At 37.3% G+C, this 21,027-nt stretch overlaps 1 protein-coding gene across 1 annotated transcript in view; it reads left to right on the top strand.

Annotated features, from left to right (window-relative positions):
• The first annotated feature begins 5,270 nt into the window (after positions 1-5,270).
• Positions 5,271-21,027, top strand: part of sppl3 (signal peptide peptidase 3) — a 36,278-nt gene continuing 20,521 nt past the window's right edge. The window contains exon 1 of the mRNA XM_014003826.1: positions 5,271-5,894. Within this exon, the coding sequence (XP_013859280.1) occupies positions 5,869-5,894 (26 nt within the window). The 5' untranslated portion in view covers positions 5,271-5,868. The remainder of the gene's footprint in view (positions 5,895-21,027) is intronic.

Genomic DNA, 21,027 nt, shown 5'->3' with positions numbered 1-21,027 from the left:
GTGTGTGTGTGTGTGTGTGTGTGTGTGTGTGTGTGTGTGTGTGTGTGTGTATACACACACTGACACTTCATATTTTTACTTTACTTATTCACATAATCTCATACAGACACGTGTCTCAGTCACATGTCTATAAACACACAACATAAAAACTACAGCCAAACACAGTCAATAAAATGCAAACTAACACGATTATGACTCATGTTTCAGGTTATGATAGCACTCAAGGCTATGATAATTCAGGATATATTTGTGGCCTAGTAGTCATTTTATTTTTTGTTTTATTCAAATCGATCCAGTGGTTCATTAGGTATTTCGGAAACAGACTGCAACCTTTCATGTTTAGGGTTAGAGTTAAATTAAACTAAACTTGAGTTTAAAATTCTGACAGAAAGTGAGGCCTATAATAATCAAATCCAGTGCAAACTTCTTGTTTTAGTGTTCAGACTCACTGGAAGCTCAAATTAAGTTTTCAACCCCAGCACTTCAGTCTGTAATGTTTCAGTGAGACTGTGAACTCTCAGCTCTTTTTAATTTGTGGTGTTTTGTGAATAAACTCGTGCTTCTGTGAACAGCTGCAGGGATTACTCACATTTTACATTTTGATTATTATTTTTTCTTTTTTTCTACGGCTTCAAAGAGCCTAAATAAGCCTGTCATCAGACCTGTGTTCTTCTCAAACGTTCACGTTTTAAGCCAACAACAACATGGTTAGCATGATCATCATGTGGACGCAATTACAAACGGTAAGTTAGAGGCTTTTGTCACATCTAAAGCAACTGTGACAAGTGAGGCTCGTGATTACAAAGAACCCTTTAGTTTCATAAATCATCATCATAATGAAGAGTTATCTTACAGTCATTGCCTTTTTTTTAAACATTTTGCTCTCCTGATTGGAAAAGGTACATTGACAGCTGATGTGAAACAGTTTCTGCACTGACCATGAAGCAGTTTGAAGACTCATCGCAAACCAAAAAGGTGTCTTTAAACATCACACAGACTCGTTTTGTTGCAGAGAGCAGCTGAGAAAAGACTGGTTAGTTATGTTTGTTACAGGGTCCTGTGAATATGGCTGTTGCTGATAACAGATTGAACATAATCTGCCAAAAAAATAAGGTCTTTGCAGGCGTTGTTAATCCCCTACATTCTATGGATTGAGGGAATTCCCCCTCTTTGTAAACCTTGTCCTCTTAAAAACACAGACTTAAAGCAATATCTCACTAAGGTGTAACTGTTGGAGACTGGTTGACGATTTCTAATGATGAAATCTGCAAGGTGTTAGTTGTATTCCTGTTAAGCTCTGAGTGTTTCCGACCAAATGACTCACAAGCTTTGGAGTTTCTAGCTTATTTTTTTGTGCACCAATAGCAAAATTGCAATCTTGACTATGTGCATTTCTTTGTTGCCCACCTCCACCCACTTCAGACTGGGGCTGGGCAATAAAGCAATAACAATACATATTGAGACAGACATGTGATCAATAACAACAGAAAATATGTTTGATTGAATGTTGATCATTTCACTGAATTCTGATCCAGAACCGCTGTGCATTATGGGGGATAGTCAGAGGAAAAGCTTTAGCCTCTCGACCTCTCACACCCCAGCTAAGCAAGATTTGTGGCACCAACTCCCTTGTTTTTTGGTAAGCTAGCAAAAACCTGTTGAGTAACATATGCTGTCACAGTTTCATGTTTCACGTGCTTCAGAACTGCTTAAAATGGGTAGTATGTATTTTCCATGTACATATTTCAATTCTATACCTCAGTCAAGTAACTGTTAGCTTTAAATGTTAACATGCGGCATGTATCAAAAATATTTGCCTTTACACCATAGTCTATCTAAATGCCTTGAAATTGTCCTCTGTCTCTTTAAGAACCTCCTACCATTTCTGACACTTCCACTTCAGCACATCTTCACTACAATACAACACTCTAGGTATGTTTTTGATGAGGGAATGAGATTATAACATGATATAAAGCTCAAAAACGTTGATTTTGCATAATATCCACACAACTTTGTACCCACTTTAGCAGCTGTCCCCCCATCTAAAATTTATTCTATTCTATTTTTTTTTCACCATTTATTAAACAGGCAAATCCCACTGAGATCGCAGATCTCTTTTTCAAGGGAGCTCTGGGTCTGAAGGTAGCCTATTGCACATGTTTTTGGGGTCTACTCTTTGCCGCACATCAACATTTTATGCGTTTTCAACAGATCTCCTCTGTTGTTAAATTTTCTGTTGACTGTTAGACCCCCACAGCCTGGAAAACTTTTGGTGACCTCCTGATCTGTCTTCCCCTACCACCATCAAACCAGAATTTCTATATGAGGACATAAAAGTTTAATGGGCAAACTGCCAGCAGATACACTCAGCAAATTCAAACTACCACTTCTGGGGAGAAAAAAAAGGCACAATCAGTATTATTTTTATAAACATGCTCATACAATATGTCAGTCTAAGAGCTATGTTTTTTCATTCAAAATATTGTTAGTTATTTAATAACTTAGTTATTTATGTTATATTTAGTTATTTAATAACTTAGTTATTTATGTTATATTTAGTTATTTAATAACTTAGTTATTTATGTTATATTTAGTTATTTAATAACTTAGCATTTTTGTTGCATTAGTTTAATTGTGAAGATTAGATCAAGCTGGGAAACCCATGAATATAGAATCTGGTACTGGACCAGCATGCATTTGGTCAAAATAGCAAACTATAGCTTCATAAACTGGAAGAAAAAAACATTGATAATTCATTTTTACTGTAACTTATCAGAGCTCCTACAATTGGATGCAAATCTTTAAAGAAATACTGTTGAAAAACAAATAAAAAAGATCATTAATGTAAAAAAATGATTTTTGTCAGTAAAAACATGTAGTGTCAATAATCTTCAACCAATTTATAGAATATTTGGCTAAATATCATGTATTTTTTTAAAACAAATCCCTATGAATGTGTTATAATTTGGCCACTACCTTCTATTCTAATGTTGTGTTACAAAGAGTCAGTCATTAGAGCTTAGAAAACACAAAAACAATGTTATTTCATTTATTTTTGCTAAATAAACTGTGCTAAAATGTGTTGTGGCAGCTATAGTGAATCATTCACATCATACATCTTGCCATTTAATATTGTTTTTGTCATCATTTTTCCATTACATGATAATCTTAATCTTATGAAAAAGTACTTGGGTGCAGCCAAACCTGATCCTTCACCATACTTCATACAGATCCATCATTGAGCAGATCTCAGCTTCTTCGGTGAACAAATCATTTTCTGCAACAGTTCCACATCTCCACTCATCAGCCCAAGCTGTTGTTTTAGTCGACTTGCTCTGTCTTGTTTCCACATCTGAGGTTTGGCTGTTTTGACCCCAGTTTTTCAATGCAGACCACTTGTGGCCAGACTTCTTCAGACAGATGGGTGTACCTGATGACACTTGGATTTCAAAAGGAAGCGAGCCCATCTTTCATTTCTTGGCCACCCACTGTGTCTATGGTCCTCAGCGCTGCCTGTTTTTCTTTGCGCTCCTTCGAATGACCAAGAACAGCACATTTCAAAACCTTGATCTGCTCTGAATATTTGCTGACATTTTGTGTCTTGTTGCTGAGCCCAGTCTTTCTGTGGTGTCTGACATGAAACCTGAAATCACACTCTAAAAATGAAATGTTGGATTTACTTAACCATGTTATGTGACCCCGTTCCACTTAACTGAGTTGAGTAAATTCAAAGCAACATACTCATGTTCTTTGGTTAAAAAATTGGTATATTGCTTTGAATTTACTCAACTCAGTTAAGTGGAACGGGGTCACATAACATGGTTAAGTAAATCCAACGTTTCATTTTTTACAGTGCATCTTCTACGAACTTCACCTTGGTGCTTCAAGTTCCTAGCCCAGTTTTAAGCCTCCTACAGCTGTTTCAGTTTCAGTTAATGACTATGTTTCAACCTGCACATAACAATGATGATCATTAGAACCGTCTCGGTATAATTGGTTAATTATACACCTGAGTATAATCCTACAAGGTCTCTGCTTTTGTGCAGCTGTGCCTGTAGCAGAACTGATGTTGTGTTCTGAAGGTAAAGAATGCTCAAATGTTTGATTATGTTCGGCTTAGATATCTATTTTGTTTATTGCAACTGCTGCTGAAAGCAATAATGCTTTTTTTTTTTTTTTTTACCAATGTCTGCGTGTGTTGGTTGGTCTGTAGGGTAAAAAATATAATAATCATAAACAAGTGGAGAGATTTTAATGAAACTCTCAAAATAATAATTACATGTACATTTATGACTAATTATCTTTTGTAGTCAACCCAGTCCAAGCTGATAAACATTAGCAAGCACAAAAATGGCAATAACTCAAGTTAAAATCTGACGTGGTAGTAGCTAAAAGCCGTTTACAATATCTAACATCTTGCAACATCACTTGAGATTTGGGATTAATATAAATGTCCAAAGATTTGACAAAACATACGACTCGAAGATGGCTTCAGTTTGAAACTGAGGCATGAAAGGTGGTGGATGATATGCTTTCCTCCAAGCTTTAACACAAGTCAAACTCAAGGCCTGCGGGCCAAATCTGGCCTATGTTAACATTTTATCTGACCCCAAAGGTAATACTTTAATCATTTTATTGTTTCTCTGTTTGTCAGTTTATTCTTCTGGTGACAGCTGGTTGACTTTCAAACCAAGAAAACGAAGCCTGAATTTTTCAGTAATCTTTGATTTTAGTTTGGAAAAAAGAACTGAAAACTGACTTTAACCATCGCTTTCGGTATTTTTTCAAATAATTTGATTTTTTTTTCTGATTTGCTGGATTGTGATCAAATATATTTCTAAGATGTGACAAATGAAAAAGTTGTTGATAAGGCATAGTGCTAATGATGAGTCTTTCTAAATTTATTTATCTATTTTCTTTATCTGTTAGGTTATGTATGTTAATTGCTAAAACATAATTTGGAAAAGGTTATTTGAATTTGAATAAGAACGTTTTATTATAAAATGTTATTATTTTTTATTTATTTTATTTGAGCTTAAATTTGTGAAGCAGTCTTATTATAGCATTTTATTTTAAAATGCTAAAAAATTGCACAAAAATACTAAATACATATATGTCAGTGAAAGCGACTCCAAACGTCAATCAAATTAGATTTGAAATGTGAACCACATGCCGTTTATCTGTAATTAAAGAGCTGCTTTGAAATGAAATGACATGATTCTGCTTGGCTAATCTTGTTATTTAATGTATTTTGCAGTCTACGTAATGCCCGGGCTTCAGTAGGCGGTGTGAGCTCGGCGGGCTGCATTGCTGTCGGTTTAAAAACGAAATAATTGCGATGTTTTCGGTGCATGACAGCGTTCAGTGCGCGTCCTCCGTGTAAACCTACGGCACGGTGCTTTTGCGCGTTCACGAGGGCTCGCTTTAGAAAACAAAGCTGAGCGTCTTCCATATCAGCCAGAGGCGCAGACGTGAGGAATTTCCGAATTTACTCTGGATAACTCGGACAAAATATGGATTTACAGTGGGTGTAGCATCGTTGCGGACCGAGCCTTCTCGGCTGGGGTGACGGCGGAACATCTGTGAAAGCAACGACAAAATAACATCTCTGTTTTTTTTTTTCTCGGGGTGCTTTGTCTTGTCCACCTAACGATAGCAAACCATCATTCTCTCATTTTCAATCGGCAAGAAATTCAGCTAGTGATAACTAGCTGCTCGCGGAATGTATCATCATGTTGCCACCTAAAAGGGACTGCTAGGACGGAAGACTGCGAAGGAAAAGCAGAAATCCTTTCCCAGGTCCCAACGGGTTGACACCGGGACCTGAATCTGTTAGCCAAAGCCGCGGAACCCACTGTTTTCGGCGATATGGCGGAGCAAGGCTACACCTCTTGGTGAGTTGCGCACAGGCGTTGCGCTACCGATTAGTAGCTACCTGTTAGCCTGCTGCTAACTTCGACTTCATTGTGCCTTAAATACAATGAATTGTACCCGTTTTTCTCATGCATGTATTTGTCTCACCACAGAGACGGCTTCGTTTGGATTCCTGGTCGTGTATTGAATAAAATATCACACACATACGCTAATATTTTCTCCCCCATTCTGTCAGGCTAGCTGCGGCTAATGCTAACTTTATTCAGCTGCGGTCAAATCCAAGGATGCTATTGTGAACGAACGCTGAAGAGCTAGCCCTCCTGTTGACGGGTTGAATTGCTTATTTGGTTAGTTGGAAAGTGTGTTATGTTGTCTTTTCAAATAACACCAAAAGCTGAGAGAAAATGAGAATCGGCTCAATGAATGCAAGTTTTGACGGTACGGATCAGCGTAGTTGACGTTAGCTGTGTTTTGTCGTCGACTGACTGCACACAGCAACAAAGGTTATGCTAACTAGCATCGCAGTCTTGACAGAGAAATGTCTGTTTTTGTATTGTGACTTGGCAGCTTTTTTCGCAAGTCAGTTTTTTGAATTTGTGTCGAATACATTAGTTTATTATCTTTCTTTAGATTTCTTGTCAGTGCTTGGTTAAGTGTAGATTTAGCGAAGACACTAGTTTACAAAGAAGAGCGTTGTCTCATGAATGAAAACGACAACTTTGTCAAGGCCTAGTTTATTCAGTGTAGGTAAAGTTACAGAGGATGGGTCTGTTTATTATTTGTGTCATGCATCAACAAAAGTGACAGTGTTGTAAATGAGTAGCCCAAGCCATTCTGCCCAAGAATACAAGGGGATTGTTTTGACATGTTACTAATTATTTGCACAATTTGAAATCGACTACTGAACTCAGATAAGTTTCACAAATTTTTCTGGTTGATAATTTTTCTATGAACAGAGTGGCTAAACTATTTTGTATGAATATGTAACAGAGGTGCAAGACATGAAAACATATCTGTTGTAGAAATCCTAATTTTGGTTCAGTCAAAATTCTTCTTACACAATTTAGATACTCATTTTCCAAAAATCATTACTATTGTTACCGATGACCATTTGTGAAGTGAGAAGCTAATTAATAATGAATATTCACCAAACAATTAAAAGTAACATCCATATTAATTACCTGGACTTACAATTGCTCTTCATGAAATATTTCTGTTTCAGTGATGTTGAAATGTAATTATAGTTTTTAAGATTATAAAACCACTTCCTCTTCAACATTTTACACATTGTATATTTTTTATGAAAGTGCTAACTAGAATTTAAAAGTAAAATCAAGATTGTGCTTCCTTAAATTCAGTAAGCAATAAATAGCAAGTGATTTTACTTTTTGCAGTACTTAGTTCTATTTATGATCTCCTGTTTAAGCAGTTTTCATTTTATACACTGTAAATGGGTCCTAACAGGGGCATGGGTCGGCATAAGGTTCTATGATAATTTCGAGCAAGTCACTGTTTTAAATCTGTTTGTCTGCTTTTTCTGCTCTCAGGACAGATTTTAAACCTGTTTGTGATCAGCTTAATTTTTTACATTTTTTTATTTTTGATGATATTAAGATCAAAGCTTTTAGTGTAATTATATGTACTGAGAAAAATGTAAAACGTATGTTTTAAATACCGTGTCAGCTAAAACACCACTCTACAGGCTGTTATTTATTTATAGCTGATTTATAATTCTGAACTAATTGTGCTTGTTGCGCAGAGTATTACTTCTCTGCTGCTCTCTTTATAAAATAACATTGAAGACCATCCATCCATCCATCCATCCATCCATCCATCCATCCATCCACTCTTTATTTTTGAGTCATGAATGAACAGGTTCAGAAGTCAAATCCAGATATCCTTTCCTCCATCGACACTCTCCAGCTCCTCTCAAGATGTTCCCAAATCACAGATGTACAGTGGGGAGAACAAGTATTTGATACACTGTGGTATCTTTTCTTTTCTTTTGTATATTTTCAGGTTTTCCCACTTGCAAAGCTTGTAGAAGACTGTAATTTCTATCATAGGTACTCTTCAACTGTGAGTGATGGAATCTAAAACAAAAATCCAGAAAAATACAACGTATGATTTTTAAATAATTCATTTCCATTTTATTGTGTGAAATAAGTATTTGATCATCTATCAACCAGTAAGAATTTTGGCTCTCACAGACATGTTAGTTCTTCTTTAAGAAGCCCTCCTGTTCTCCACTCATTACCTGTATTAACTGCACCTGTTTGAACTCGTTACCTGTGTAAAAGACACCTGTCCACACACTCAATCAATCAGACTCCAGCATCTCCACAATGCCCAAGATCAGAGAGCTGTGTAAGGACATCAGGGATAAAATTGTAGACCTGCACAAGGCTGGGATGGGCTACAGGACAATAGGCAAGCAGCTTGGTGAGAAGGCAACAACAGTTGGTGCAATTATTAGAAAATGGAAGAAATACAAAATAACAGAAAATCTCCCTCGGTCTGGGGCGCCATGCAAGATCTCACCTCGTGGAGCATCTTTGATCTTGAGGAAGGTGAGGAATGAGCCCAGAACTACACGGCAGGACCTGGTCAATGACCTGAATGGAGCTGGGACCACAGTCTCAAAGAAAACAATCAGTAACACTCTACGCCATCAAGGATTAAAATCCTGCAGTGCACACAAGGTGCCCTTCCTCAAGCCAATGCATGTCAAAGCCCGTCTGATGTTTGCAAATGACCATCTGAATGATCCAGAGGAGGAATGGGAGAAGGTCATGTGGTCTGATGAGACAAAAATAGAACTTTTTGGTTTAAACTCCACTCGTCATGTTTGGAGGAAGAAGAATGATGAGTACAACCCCAAGAACACCATCCCAACCGTGAAGCATGGCAGTGGAAACATCATTCTTTGGGGATGCTTTTCTGCAAAGGGGACAGGACGACTGCACCATATTGTGGGAAGGATGGATGGGGCCATGTATCGTGAGATTTTGGCCAACAACCTCCTTCCCTCAGTAAGAGAGAGCGCTGAAGATGGGTCGTGGCTGGGTCTTCCAGCATGATAACGACCCAAAACACACAGCCAGGGCAACTAAAGAGTGGCTCCGTAGGAAACATCTTAAGGTCCTGGAGTGGCCTAGCCAGTCTCCAGACCTGAATCCAATAGAAAATCTTTGGAGGGAGCTTAAAGTCCGTGTGGCCCAGCGACAGCCCCAAAACCTGAAGGCTCTGGAGGAGATCTGTATGGAGGAGTGGGCCAAAATCCCTGCTGCAGTGTGTGCAAACCTGGTCAAGAACTACAGGAAATGTCTGATCTCTGTAATTGCAAACAAAGGTTTCTGTTCCAAATATTAAGTTTCATTTTTCTGGTGTATCAAATACTTATTTCACACAATAAAATGGAAATTAATTATTTAAAAATCATACATTGTATTTTTCTGGATTTTTGTTTTAGATTCCATCACTCACAGTTGAAGAGTACATATGTTAAAAATTACAGTCATCTACAAGCTTTGCAAGTGGGAAAACCTGAAAAATCAACAGTGTATCAAATACTTGTTCTCCCCACTGTTCTCCCCACCTCCAGCAAGTTCTGGGTCTGGCAATACCCCACAGAGGAAGCCCTTTTCAGCTTCTTATAATCTGAATCTTGTTCGATCACAATCCACATCATGTCATGACTACAGGTGAAGGTTAGAATGTAGATGGAAGAGTAAACCTTTGCCTTCGGACTCATTTCTTTATTCACCATGACAGACTTTGTTACTTCAGATGAGGTTCCAATCTGTTGATCTATCTCCTGTTTTATCATTACATCATTCACAAACAAGACACCTAGAAACCTGAATTCTTCAACCCGAGGCAAAGACTCACTCCTGATCGTAATTGATAAGCTGAGTTATTAGCACTCTTAGCACATCTGCAGTATTTTATCTTTTGACATGCTCATTTTTGTAGCGTCTTGCGAACTTCTGTTTCAAAACTGGGTTACCTTTTTTAAAAAATACTGTTGTTGCTTCTCATCTTCAAGACAAGCCACAACTAGCTGTTTAGTGTGCTGGATAAAACGTGCATCTTTTATTATTTTAATGAGCATGAAAGTTTTGAGGAACTCCTTCCTTCATCTACCACACACAAGTGAATGACAGCTGAATGCATCACAGAGTGGAGAGTATATCAGTTAGTATGATATAATTTCTAATGCTGTTGATTTATTAACATGCAAAGTCCACCTGGAGGTCTGGTGAATAATCTCATAGATTTGTATTGTTCATTCATTGAGTTGTTTGTACTTAAAAGGTTGTATTTGCATTTTTATGTGAATACTGTAGCTTTTGTTGGACTTGGTTAATGTGAATAAGATTAAAGTTGGCTATTTAAAACTTTAAGAATTAATAACACATCTTAAAGATTCTGTGTGCATTTTGTATTTGCACATTTAATTCCTCCACTAACTTGAAGGTAAGCTATTTACCAGAGATGCTGCTGTGGGAAATACAAAATGGTTTTAACATTTTAAGCCCTTTTTTAAAAATGGACCAAAATAAACTTTCATAAAAAGATTGGAACAGAAAATGCTGAAAATGCAGCCTCAAAGTAGTACTGTATATCATGCTGGTTTTAGTTTTTGTACCAAGAAAACTTCAGCAAACCTTAGCTTCCCCTCTAATTATCCCTGATAAACCAATAACTAAGAGGATTCCTTTAGATCATTGTTTTTTTTCTATATCCTGTATTATAAAGCATTTAGCATCAGAGCTCTAAGCTGGATTTATTAGCTATTTAATTATTTCCTTTTTATTGCAGCATCCAATGAGGAAATGCTTTCTCATAGACTTACATTTTGTTGATATGCATCTACAGATATTGGAGATTAGTAGATTTAAACATGCGCTTTAACTGAATGCAATAATTTGGGTCTGCAACAATCATTCTGAGTTAAAATGACTAAAAACAGCATGTTGAAACTTTAAACTAATGGGAGTTTCAACACCCATTTCCACGTAGTTTCCCCATATTAGCACTTCCTCCTTTTTCATTAATTTAAGAAAATGAACTTCCAACTTTATACCGGTTGTATGTCGGCTGATTACGACATCAGAGACTTTGAAACCAAACACCACAAAACCTCTCAGGGCACATCTTGATTTAAGCCAAATGAAAAGAGATTAATCGGCCAGTTACTTGAAGTAGGTTATTTGTCAGATTTGTGTCAAAATAGTGGCAGTTAAAGGCACTAATGCTGCTAATCTGAAACTTACATGTTTGGTGGCATAAAAACATTGGTAATTACAGTTGCTTTAGTGTCAATCAGCCCTCAGCTAATATGTATTGATGATGACAAACTTGCAAGTGACTCTGGCAACTCTGGCAAGTGACGTAATTTTTAAACTGATTTATCCCAGATTTCGTCTTTAAATTTTATGTTTAATCTCTGCCACTAGTCGGTGAAAACAAAGCAGCTCATGCCCATCTACATCAGATGCTTAGTTTTTGATTGCAACCCAGAGCTCCTAATGTTTTAAACAAAAATGCTAAAACCCACACCTCTGATCCTTTTCCTGACATGTAAGAAAACTGCAGTTTTGCATAGAGGGAATGCAGGATGCTGAGGTATCTAAAATATTGCCTGGCTTGTCTTTAATAATAGCCTAATCAAATATTGTAACACCTGTAGAGTGTATAGCCAAATTTAACTAAACATACGTGTGCCATTATGCGTTAGTTCCTCCGACAACCTTTCACAGCCGTGCTCGGGACGTCAGAATGAAGGCTGCAGAAGAGAAGGAAGCCGAGGAAGCTAGACCCCAATGTTGAAGTGGGGCGATTTCTTGCTACAAAACTGCTGAGGCAGAAATGGTGTGTCTCTTCACTGAGGAATGAGAAGAAGCAGCACTGACTGGTAAAGAGCTTGTGATTCATGAAGACAATCTCTTTTTTTGGGGTGGGGGGTGGGGGGGGGGGCTACCTTTTAAGCAAAGTCTTCTGCATCATAGGAGACTTTAAAAGCCTGTTGCATCTCCTGCACAAATCTAATCAAATGCTCATATTTCCCACAGAAATGATGAAATTTGATTTTGTAGCTTAATTTTTCAACCACTGATTTATTGTTAAATTGCTTCAAAATGCAAAAGCAATGAGGAAAATAATATTTGCGTGTCTTTATTCTCAGTTTTTTTTTTAAAGAAAAGCTCTTCTAAAGCCTAAGAGACCCTAAAATTACATAATAATACAACTTGACAAGTAGTTTTAGGCTGAAGATAATACTCTGTACTGCACTGTAATTTTAGAGAGATTTAATGGTATCAAACATTGGATACCACCCAGTCTTATTTTACATCTGTTAGTGTTTCTCATGCTGCGCTCACAGACTCGCGTCTGCTTTGCTTTTCAGTTTTCCTGTACTTCTCAAAGCTAGGCAAACGTTTTTGTGTTACAGAAAGGCATGCCACGATGGAACATGTCTCGTTTGATACTGATGCTGATGTAATGATTTGTGTAATGCTATTGAACATTTTTTTTAAACACATACCTGCCTCTACTGGTCCTAAGCAACAAAACATAAATAAATAAATTGGGAGAAATATAGCCTGGCCCTTGCCTTCCTACGCAGCTCCGCTCAATTCTAGTTTCCCTTCACTGCTCCGTCTAGGACTTCTCCCATTGACAAGGATTTCGCTGGCAGATTTTTAGCCGGGCCAATCAGAGAAGAGAGCGTCAATTTTCTGCGCAGTGTCTCTTCTGCCCAGTGTCTTCTAGTTAGTTTAGCATATGGCAGTGGAGGAAGTGAATGAAGCCAGTCCGTGTTGATAAGGCTTCCAAATTAAAATAAATTTTTTTGACAAAGCAGCAGCTCTCATTTACAGTCGTCTCGTTTGGCTCGGTATATTTCTCCTCTCAGTAGGGTTGTTTACAGGACATGCAATTTCCAGTTAGCTTCTTAGCTTAGCCTCCGTCACAGCGACAACACATACGTGCTTCAGCAGAGGCCACGCCTCCTGCAAGAAATCAATTCTCTATGCATCAAGTCCAAACCCTTGTACGAAGCAAAGTGAAGGACAGGGTCTGGTTTGAACCAGGCTGGGAGAAATATGGTGGTACATAAAATGTTTTGATTGCAACTTATGTTTTCAATCTATGTGCACAGAATTTGTTACATTTCATTTAAAAAAACATTTTTTTAAATTACCGTATGGCTGATAAATAAATCATTACAGCAAAGTTCTCTTGATTTGTATATAAAAGACCTTCCGACTAATGTAGAGTTTGTGGTCCAGTTATGGTTAAATATGCAGAAACTTTACAGCTGCAGGTACATTATTTGGTAATAGTTGTCTAGTTTCTCTTCCTCTTTTTTGTTGCAGCTGCCAAAGGTTCATCTTTCTCAACTAGAACACCTCAACCATCTTAATTCAGTTGAAGCTTTGAAAGTACTGCTTCCTCTGGTGAAGGCATTTGTTGTCACAAAGAAAACATAAAGTGAGAGCAGGCCTAATGTTTCAGGCCTACTTATGACTTCATCCCATTTGTTTGCTTACTGTACCTTTTGAGCTTACCGTATTTATTCAAGTATAATACGTAAAATTTAATCCATAAAATCATGCAAAAAGTTGGGGGTGTGTGTAGTACTATACTCGGATAAATACTTTTGCTGATGTATTTTAACTGCAATATCGGCCTCATTCACAAAATCCCTGAGTCTGGAAATGAAACCACGTCGTAAAAATCAATTGAAGCGATCTTACCTCTAAAACTCCTTTGTGCCTCTGAGCGAGATAGTAACAAATCCAAGCAGGCAACGTGATGCGAAAAAAAGAAAAGAAAAAAAGGCAGTCCTGCATAACGAACTAATGATATTAATGTGCGACCGGGCCGCTCCTGGAACAACAACAAACACATGGTCATCTGTAATGGCTGCTGTCTACCGGTGTTGTGTAAAAGTTGGTCTACCTGAAAAAATTTTCCCTACCAGAGCGTGCGCTCGCGAGACACAGAGGATGAGATTGTTGTTGAGTGGGATTCTGATGCCTTTATTACAGAGGAGGAATACCAAAAACTTTTAATCTTTTAATCTGTTTGTTATATCACACCAGTTAACAAATGAGCATTGATAGCTTTTGTTGTAATTATACATTTGTTGTTGTTTACCTTTTAGTACATATGTTGTTAAAATAAAATTAAAAACTGATACAATAGTCAAATGATAATTTTACTGATGTATATAAAGACTGCAACGACTGAAAAATCCTGAAGTCCATATGAAATTAGAGGTAGTATGAGAATTAAATTTTTTATTCTTTTTAGGCAAAAATAGGGGTGGGGGGGTCGTATTAAACATGAGATCATATTATACATGAATAAATACGGTAATTCAATTGTTGGACTCAAACCTTGTCCCCGAAGCCTTATCAACACTGACTGGCTTCATTCACTTCCTCCTCTGCCGTATGCTAAACTGACTAGCAGACATTGCGCAGAAAATCGACTTCGTTCAAAACTCCTCCTCCTATTTGCTGTTTGGCCCAGGTAAAATAAACTACAAGCAGACACTGTGCAGAAAATTGATGTTCTGCTCTCTGATTGGCCCGGACGAAAATTCTCCCGAAGAAATCCTTGTCTATGGGAGAAATCCCAGATGGAGCAGTGAAATTAGAATTGAGCGGAACTGCGTAGGAAGGCAAGGGCCAGGCTAACGCTGTTCGGATTATCAAATGGCATAAACCACCCTTGCCTTCCCATTTCAAATTCATTTGGATTGAGCTGAATCGGGTCAGAATAATCCGAATGGGGTGTTTACATGACACATTTTTATTCCGAATGGCCGTTTAATCCGATTACTGATGTCCATGTAAACGTAGCTACAGATTTCCTGACGTGTTTTATTTTTAATGTTAATAGAAGTTTTTGCTTTCTCATCTGGATGTGTTTTTTGTTATTTTTTTAACAAAGGGGAATATATCTATTATGTTTAAAAAAGTCCCTAGGGATAAACAATTATTTTTGAATATTTGAAGTTTTCTCAAAATGTGAAGAATTCCCTTTGATGTGCAGCTGTCCGCTCAATTAGTAGAGCTGCTGCAAATAGTCATTATCGATAACTTTCATTTATGACAATTTGTTCACGTCACATACTTTTTTTTGTATAATTTCTTAAATGCTTCAACTAAAATAAGTTTTTCTCCACACTGTTGGTATGCTCTGCGTATGTCAATTGAGTTCCGGTCAGCGCCGTCTGACCTACACTTTCAGAACTGTCATGGCAGATAAAGCAGTCTGTGGCTGCTCAGGAAGCTAAACAGGATTCAGAGAGCATGCAGAAATAACATTTTATCTTCACACAGGCAGAACTGACCAGTCTTGTTTGTTAATGTTAGTGTAAATATGTATCTTTTTTTACTTCTATACCAACACCCGATGTTCTTTGGCTTGTTGTTGGTAAGATGATTGCTACCTATTAACATTAAACAATACTGGTTATTGCAGCTGCATAGTATTTAGAAATCAGTAGGTTTCATACTCCTTATTACACGCCTGCTGATTGGGACTTGTAATGATTGTATCTCCTGGCTGTCAGGTTTTGAAAATACCAGCTGACTTGAATCTGCAAGGAGAAGGATGTTACCAATCTTACCACTGTGGATGTTTAGAAATGTCTACTTTTGTAGTTTTACTGTATAAAAATGTTGATATTTGAACACTGTCAGAAATACACAATGTTGTTTAAAAGAAGATGAACAGCTGTTCTTTTTGTGGGATTAAAACCTTCTGATCACTGTCAGAATGCAGTGATCACTGCTTATATTTGTGTTGTAAAGCCATCTGACTGCTCAGTGCTCAATGTTCCCAAATGTCATTAATTTTTTACAGTAGTGCATATTTGCAAGCTGAAAGCTGAAAGTTTTAATATAATTCTGGTTCCATGTATAATTATGAGCGGAAGACAAAAGGAGCAACAGCAACCCAAGATCAATACTTTTAGCTCTGCTGCCAGAACTGATGGGAACCAATCCAACGGTTGAAAATTAATTTCAGCTTCACATATGGAGACCTTGTAATAAACTGTAAAATGGACAAAGATACAATGAAGTTTGTGCAGGCAATGCTCAACATCCTGAGTCGAATTCTGTTTTTTTTTTTTTTTTATTTAATTTTTTTATTTATGGAGACATATCCTGCCTGCTTTTAAAGTTATCCTTTCCACATTTAAATCATTCAGTTGGGTATAGAAAGTAGAACTGCAATGCTTTGGTCACAGTTCCTCCTTATTGTAACTCCACAAGCCCCTCTTTCACCCCTTTTCTGAGGTGTCTCAGATCATCTTAGTTTGAATCTGTCTCTTTAAATGCAAGCAAGATGCCTCACACCACACCCCTCTCCAGCTTCCAGAGTGGTCAATTTTGGTGTGATAGCAGGGATAATATCTATAAAGCAGTACAGAAACTTAAAACAAATACAGTTTATTAAGAGATGTCAACAAGGGAAGACTTGTCCATCCAGCCTTATATGTTGGAGCCAGAGTCTGACCCAGAGCCAGAAGAGAATGAAGGTGACAAAATTTCACGAATACTGTGACGCAGTAGTTCAGAAAACGTCATAGAAATAAAGAAAACTAAACAGATGAAAAATATAACCTAAACAGAATACAAAGATATCTACCCAGGACTGAGAGAGACTAAATGAAACTTTTCTGCACTCCTAGAGACTCAAAGTACATGAAATGCATAACAGCTGGAAAAAAATTTTTTTGCACGATATGTCCCTTTTTTAAACATTTGTAAAAATTTCTTACAGCCAAGTTTATCAACAAATTGCTTAAAAGATTAACTTGTTCATTGGATTTATTTAAACTAGTGCTGGGCATAGATTAAAATTTTTTAATTGCGATTAATTTCAAGATATTTTTGCGATAAATCGCGATTGATCTAAATAATTTCTTTTTAGAAATAATCACTTTACTATGGCTGATTGTGTATGTTTGTATGCTGCAATACATGTTTGACACTCATTGTACAATTTTTCTTTTGTTTTTCATTTTAGCTTCTTATTTCGTATTGTACTTTTCCTGACAACAGGGGCCTCATCTATGTTTCATTCCTCATAATGCTCATTTGGAATGAAAAAAAAATATCTTTGAATTCTTGATTTAATTTCATTATTCTGCACAAATTTTAACTTGATTTGAATATTTGTAAAGTATTTTAAGTAGGCCTATTGTTTTATTTTAAAAAGGGGCTATGCATTTTCAAAAACTTTAAACAAATAAGGCAAAACAAGCTAGTCTTACTTTTTCCTTTTTCTCCCACACACTGGTCAGCAGTTTGTGTACCCGGGTTTTAAACTGAAGTGATATTCCGGGCTTGAACTGCACCGGAGGTGAGACAGTTTAGTGTTGCAGCGCTTATAGAAAACTTTACTTCCTCCCAGCCCACCGCTGGGAAAAGTTTTAAAAAATGCCCAGAAGGATCCGGCGGCTTCAGGCATGTTTTCTCCCCATCTCCCCAGCAAGACTTTCATTGGATGAGACGTGCAGTGAAGGCTGTCTAAAGCCAATAGTGATCAAGATCTCTCCTCCCTTTAGGTTGCGGCATGCATTTGACAACATTGTCCCAAAATTATAAGTATATCATCACAAAAACGCCACTGAATGAGCTGCTCTTGATATTCTTTATGGTCAGTTGTATTAACAGCACAATCTTTATTTCTGGGTCTGTTCTTTGTCCTGCCCCCGTCATTTATATCCAATCTGAGCAATGACTGTGACCTGCTTGGCTTTGTTTGTAAATTATAGTCCACTTGGCAAAAATCACAATGTGAATGCAAATGGCACCAAAGGAAAAAAAAAAAAAGTCCGCTATTTGGTTCAAACAAGTGGACCAAAGGACATTCCTGGTGTGAATACACCCTAAATTATTATACGTATTGAATCTTTAGGTATCTTAAAATTAGATTTAGACTAGAGGGATGCATTTATCAACGTGTTTTGATTTTTTGATATCAGTTTAGTTAGGAGGCTGCTGTTAAGCTTATGTTTGTCCATTTATAAAAATACACAAAAGTGCTAACTCAGGAAAGACGTTTATCTCTGTTGTGTAACAAAGGTTGGCAACTTTCTTAAATAATTTAACCCATTGTTGATTGGTTCAAAAAGTGAAGGGAGTTTATGCTGAACTGGAAATTCATTAGTTGATCAGTCATTCAGCAGAAACATCAGGTCGACTAGGTGACCAGTGAACGACCAATCTGTCAATCAAGTGTTGGTATCTTTGTGGCTCAATCTTAAACAGTGACACGTTTTGGCCTTGGCCATTGTTAAAAACCTTCTCTGTGGCCTGTTAACCTGGCCTTCAGTGGTGAAGTCACGCATGCCGACGGTTTGATGGAGGACGGTATTGGAATTGTTATTGAAAACCTAGTCTGTCAGTAAACAAGGGCGTCTTATGGCACTTTGGGCTGTCAGCCAGTTCTCAACAGTCCGTGATTGTATTTTGTTTTTAAATGTTCCATTCATCTATCTCACTCATGTTCTGCAGGCTTCTGTGCGCAGAATTCAGACGAAGCAGTTCGATACCAGAATACGAATGAGGCCCGTGGTAGATTAAACTAGCTGTCTAGCTGCCTGCTGTGTTGACAGTGAAACAGTGGCATAATTAACGTCAGTCTGCTGAAGAACAAGGTCACTTTTCTAATCATTATATGAATGCTTCAAGTCAAATTCCTTCGAAGACATGGATCATTTTTAGGTTACAATCTAAATAGAAGCTGACTGAACAATGTAATATCTGTGACAGCTGTGTGGTTTAAGATTTTTTTACGACCCAGGTCAGTGGTCAGGGTGTACAAGGCGCTATTGTAATTATCTGCATTTGTGAAGATAATTCCTGCTGAGTGTGGTTTTCAGTCATGAGGTGCCTGTGGTGGACACACAACGGGTGCACATCTATAGGATGTGTCAGTGTCCTTTTCCCACAGTAAACAATTTTATTTTCCTCGAACATTCTTCACAGGAAGAAGATACATTTGACTCAAGTGTTTTGAGTTAGTGTAGAGTGACAGAAATCTAATTTAGTATCTACTATATGAAATCTTAAGCAATGAACTGTGGAATTGGCAAGCACAGTTATTGGAAGCAGATTTTTGTTTTTCAAACTCCACTAAGAATGTGTATGATGGTTTTGCACATACAAAGCTATGTTTTTGTTTTTCTTTTTGTTTAATTACATCCAGCCCTCTTAACTGTAGCTACTGAGTTTATGGGTCAAATACGTGCTGCTCAGAAAAATGCAGGCATGTCAATATGTCAGCCTACTTATTGCCCTAGAAAATGCTGTGCATTTTAAAAAATAAGGTCAAATCTTGGCTACAAATATGCTCCAGATTTCTCATATGGGTATATTTGTTTCTAGAAGTAACAAACCATGACTAAATAAAAGGGTGACCCTTGCATGCTTGTTTTCCTCACTCTGCCAAGTGGGGCAGCAGTTTAAAATGTGAGCTTCACATTAGGCTTGGGTGGTATGAAGGTATTTTGTTATACCACAGTAATAAAATATGGTGAGTCATGTGAGGTGAAGCACCAAATTTCTACAAGGCTGCTTTGAGGAACTGGGACATAAACATTTGAGACTCTTTCAGAAGACGCCCTGTAACGTTACTGAACCGTGTTCTGACCACCTCAGTTCATTTAAATGACAAATGGGGGACCTCAAACCAGGGTAAAAATAAAAGAACCTCAGAGCGAGGTTAGTGGGAGACACGTTTCTGGCCGGCTCCTGAAAAGATGGGTCAGCTGATGCTGACTGACAGCTTCAGGGACCACCCAAAAGACCAGTTTTTCTTGTCATATTTTACTTTCTTGGCACTTATGTGTTCCATTTAACGTAAAGGAAAACCCGAGTGTTTTTAAATGTCATTATTGAAATAAAACTGATCATTCAGCTTTATTTCTAAAAGATACTGCCATGTATCTATATACAATTTCAGTAATTTATTAATTTATTTATTTGCTTTAGATTTTTTTCCAGTAATTTCTTGCAATGTGGACCAGTTCAGTCCTGTAGTGTAAACATGTCAAAATAATAATTAAGTAAAACAAGTGGGTACTACACAGTAAGGTTTTAAACAAAGCATCAGAACAAGCAGATTATTTTAAAGGGGACATATAATGCAAAATCCACATTTTTAGCTGTTAAAAACCAGCAACAGAAACATGTTTTTTGTGTGTGCCCCCTTTAATAGATGTTAAGTGATTCTATAAATACCATCTGTTATGCCATGTAAGTAGCCAGAATGACAAAATTGCAAAGATGGAAAGTTTTGACCACCATTTACATCAATATCATAAAAAATTAGGCCAAATCAACTTTTTTATTGTTAGGAGCTGTGTTTTCATTGGGACACAGTTTGGTGTGTGCCTTTTTAAACCATTTGTCCTGGTTGTTTCAGTGATTTTTATGATCAATAACTTTTCTCTCAATTCTTTTAAATAAATGCACCACAATTTGCAATTCTAATCTTCCCACTAAACTGTTTTTTGCTCTTTTCTTTGTGGCTTTGTTGTGAATATTGCTTAGTGTATTGATTTCCAGCTGGGCACCAGAATATGTTGAGCTCTGTGCAATACAGCAACATATTTTATTTATTAAGCATCAGCAGTTGGCTTATGCATGGACATGTGTTAAAATACTCATATTTATGTGCTTTTTGTTTGTAAAAAAAGATTTTTATGTTTTTAATACCATAAAATAGGCCGATGGAATAATGGATCAGTTAAACTAAACTCTGCTGACCCAGTTTCCTTCAGATATGCATGACACACAGGCTTGTTTTAAATCAATAAACTTACTTGGTTAGTTTACACAGGCAGCACTGCATAATCAGTATTCCTGGAATGAAATTTACTTTTTGTAACAATTTTTTTTCTTGTTTCTCTTGTGATTTTAAAAATTGTTCAAATGAGTGTGATATTATCATGTCACGATCTCCAGCGTTTACTGGAGCTGTTCACAGCCAAGTGTGAAGCAATTGGGATGAGAGTCAGTGCCTATAAATCTAAGGGTCCTCAGTCGGAAAAGGGTGGCTCTTAGTTCCTGTGGGTGGCCCCCTGGCCGGGGTGGCTGCCGGGTTCCGGGGTGTGGA

The sequence above is a fragment of the Austrofundulus limnaeus genome, unplaced genomic scaffold (genome assembly GCF_001266775.1).
Source record: "Austrofundulus limnaeus strain Quisiro unplaced genomic scaffold, Austrofundulus_limnaeus-1.0 Scaffold20, whole genome shotgun sequence".
Lineage (NCBI taxonomy): Eukaryota > Metazoa > Chordata > Actinopteri > Cyprinodontiformes > Rivulidae > Austrofundulus > Austrofundulus limnaeus.
Note: the sequence above shows the minus strand (reverse complement) of the source record. Positions and strands in the feature narration are given on the sequence as shown.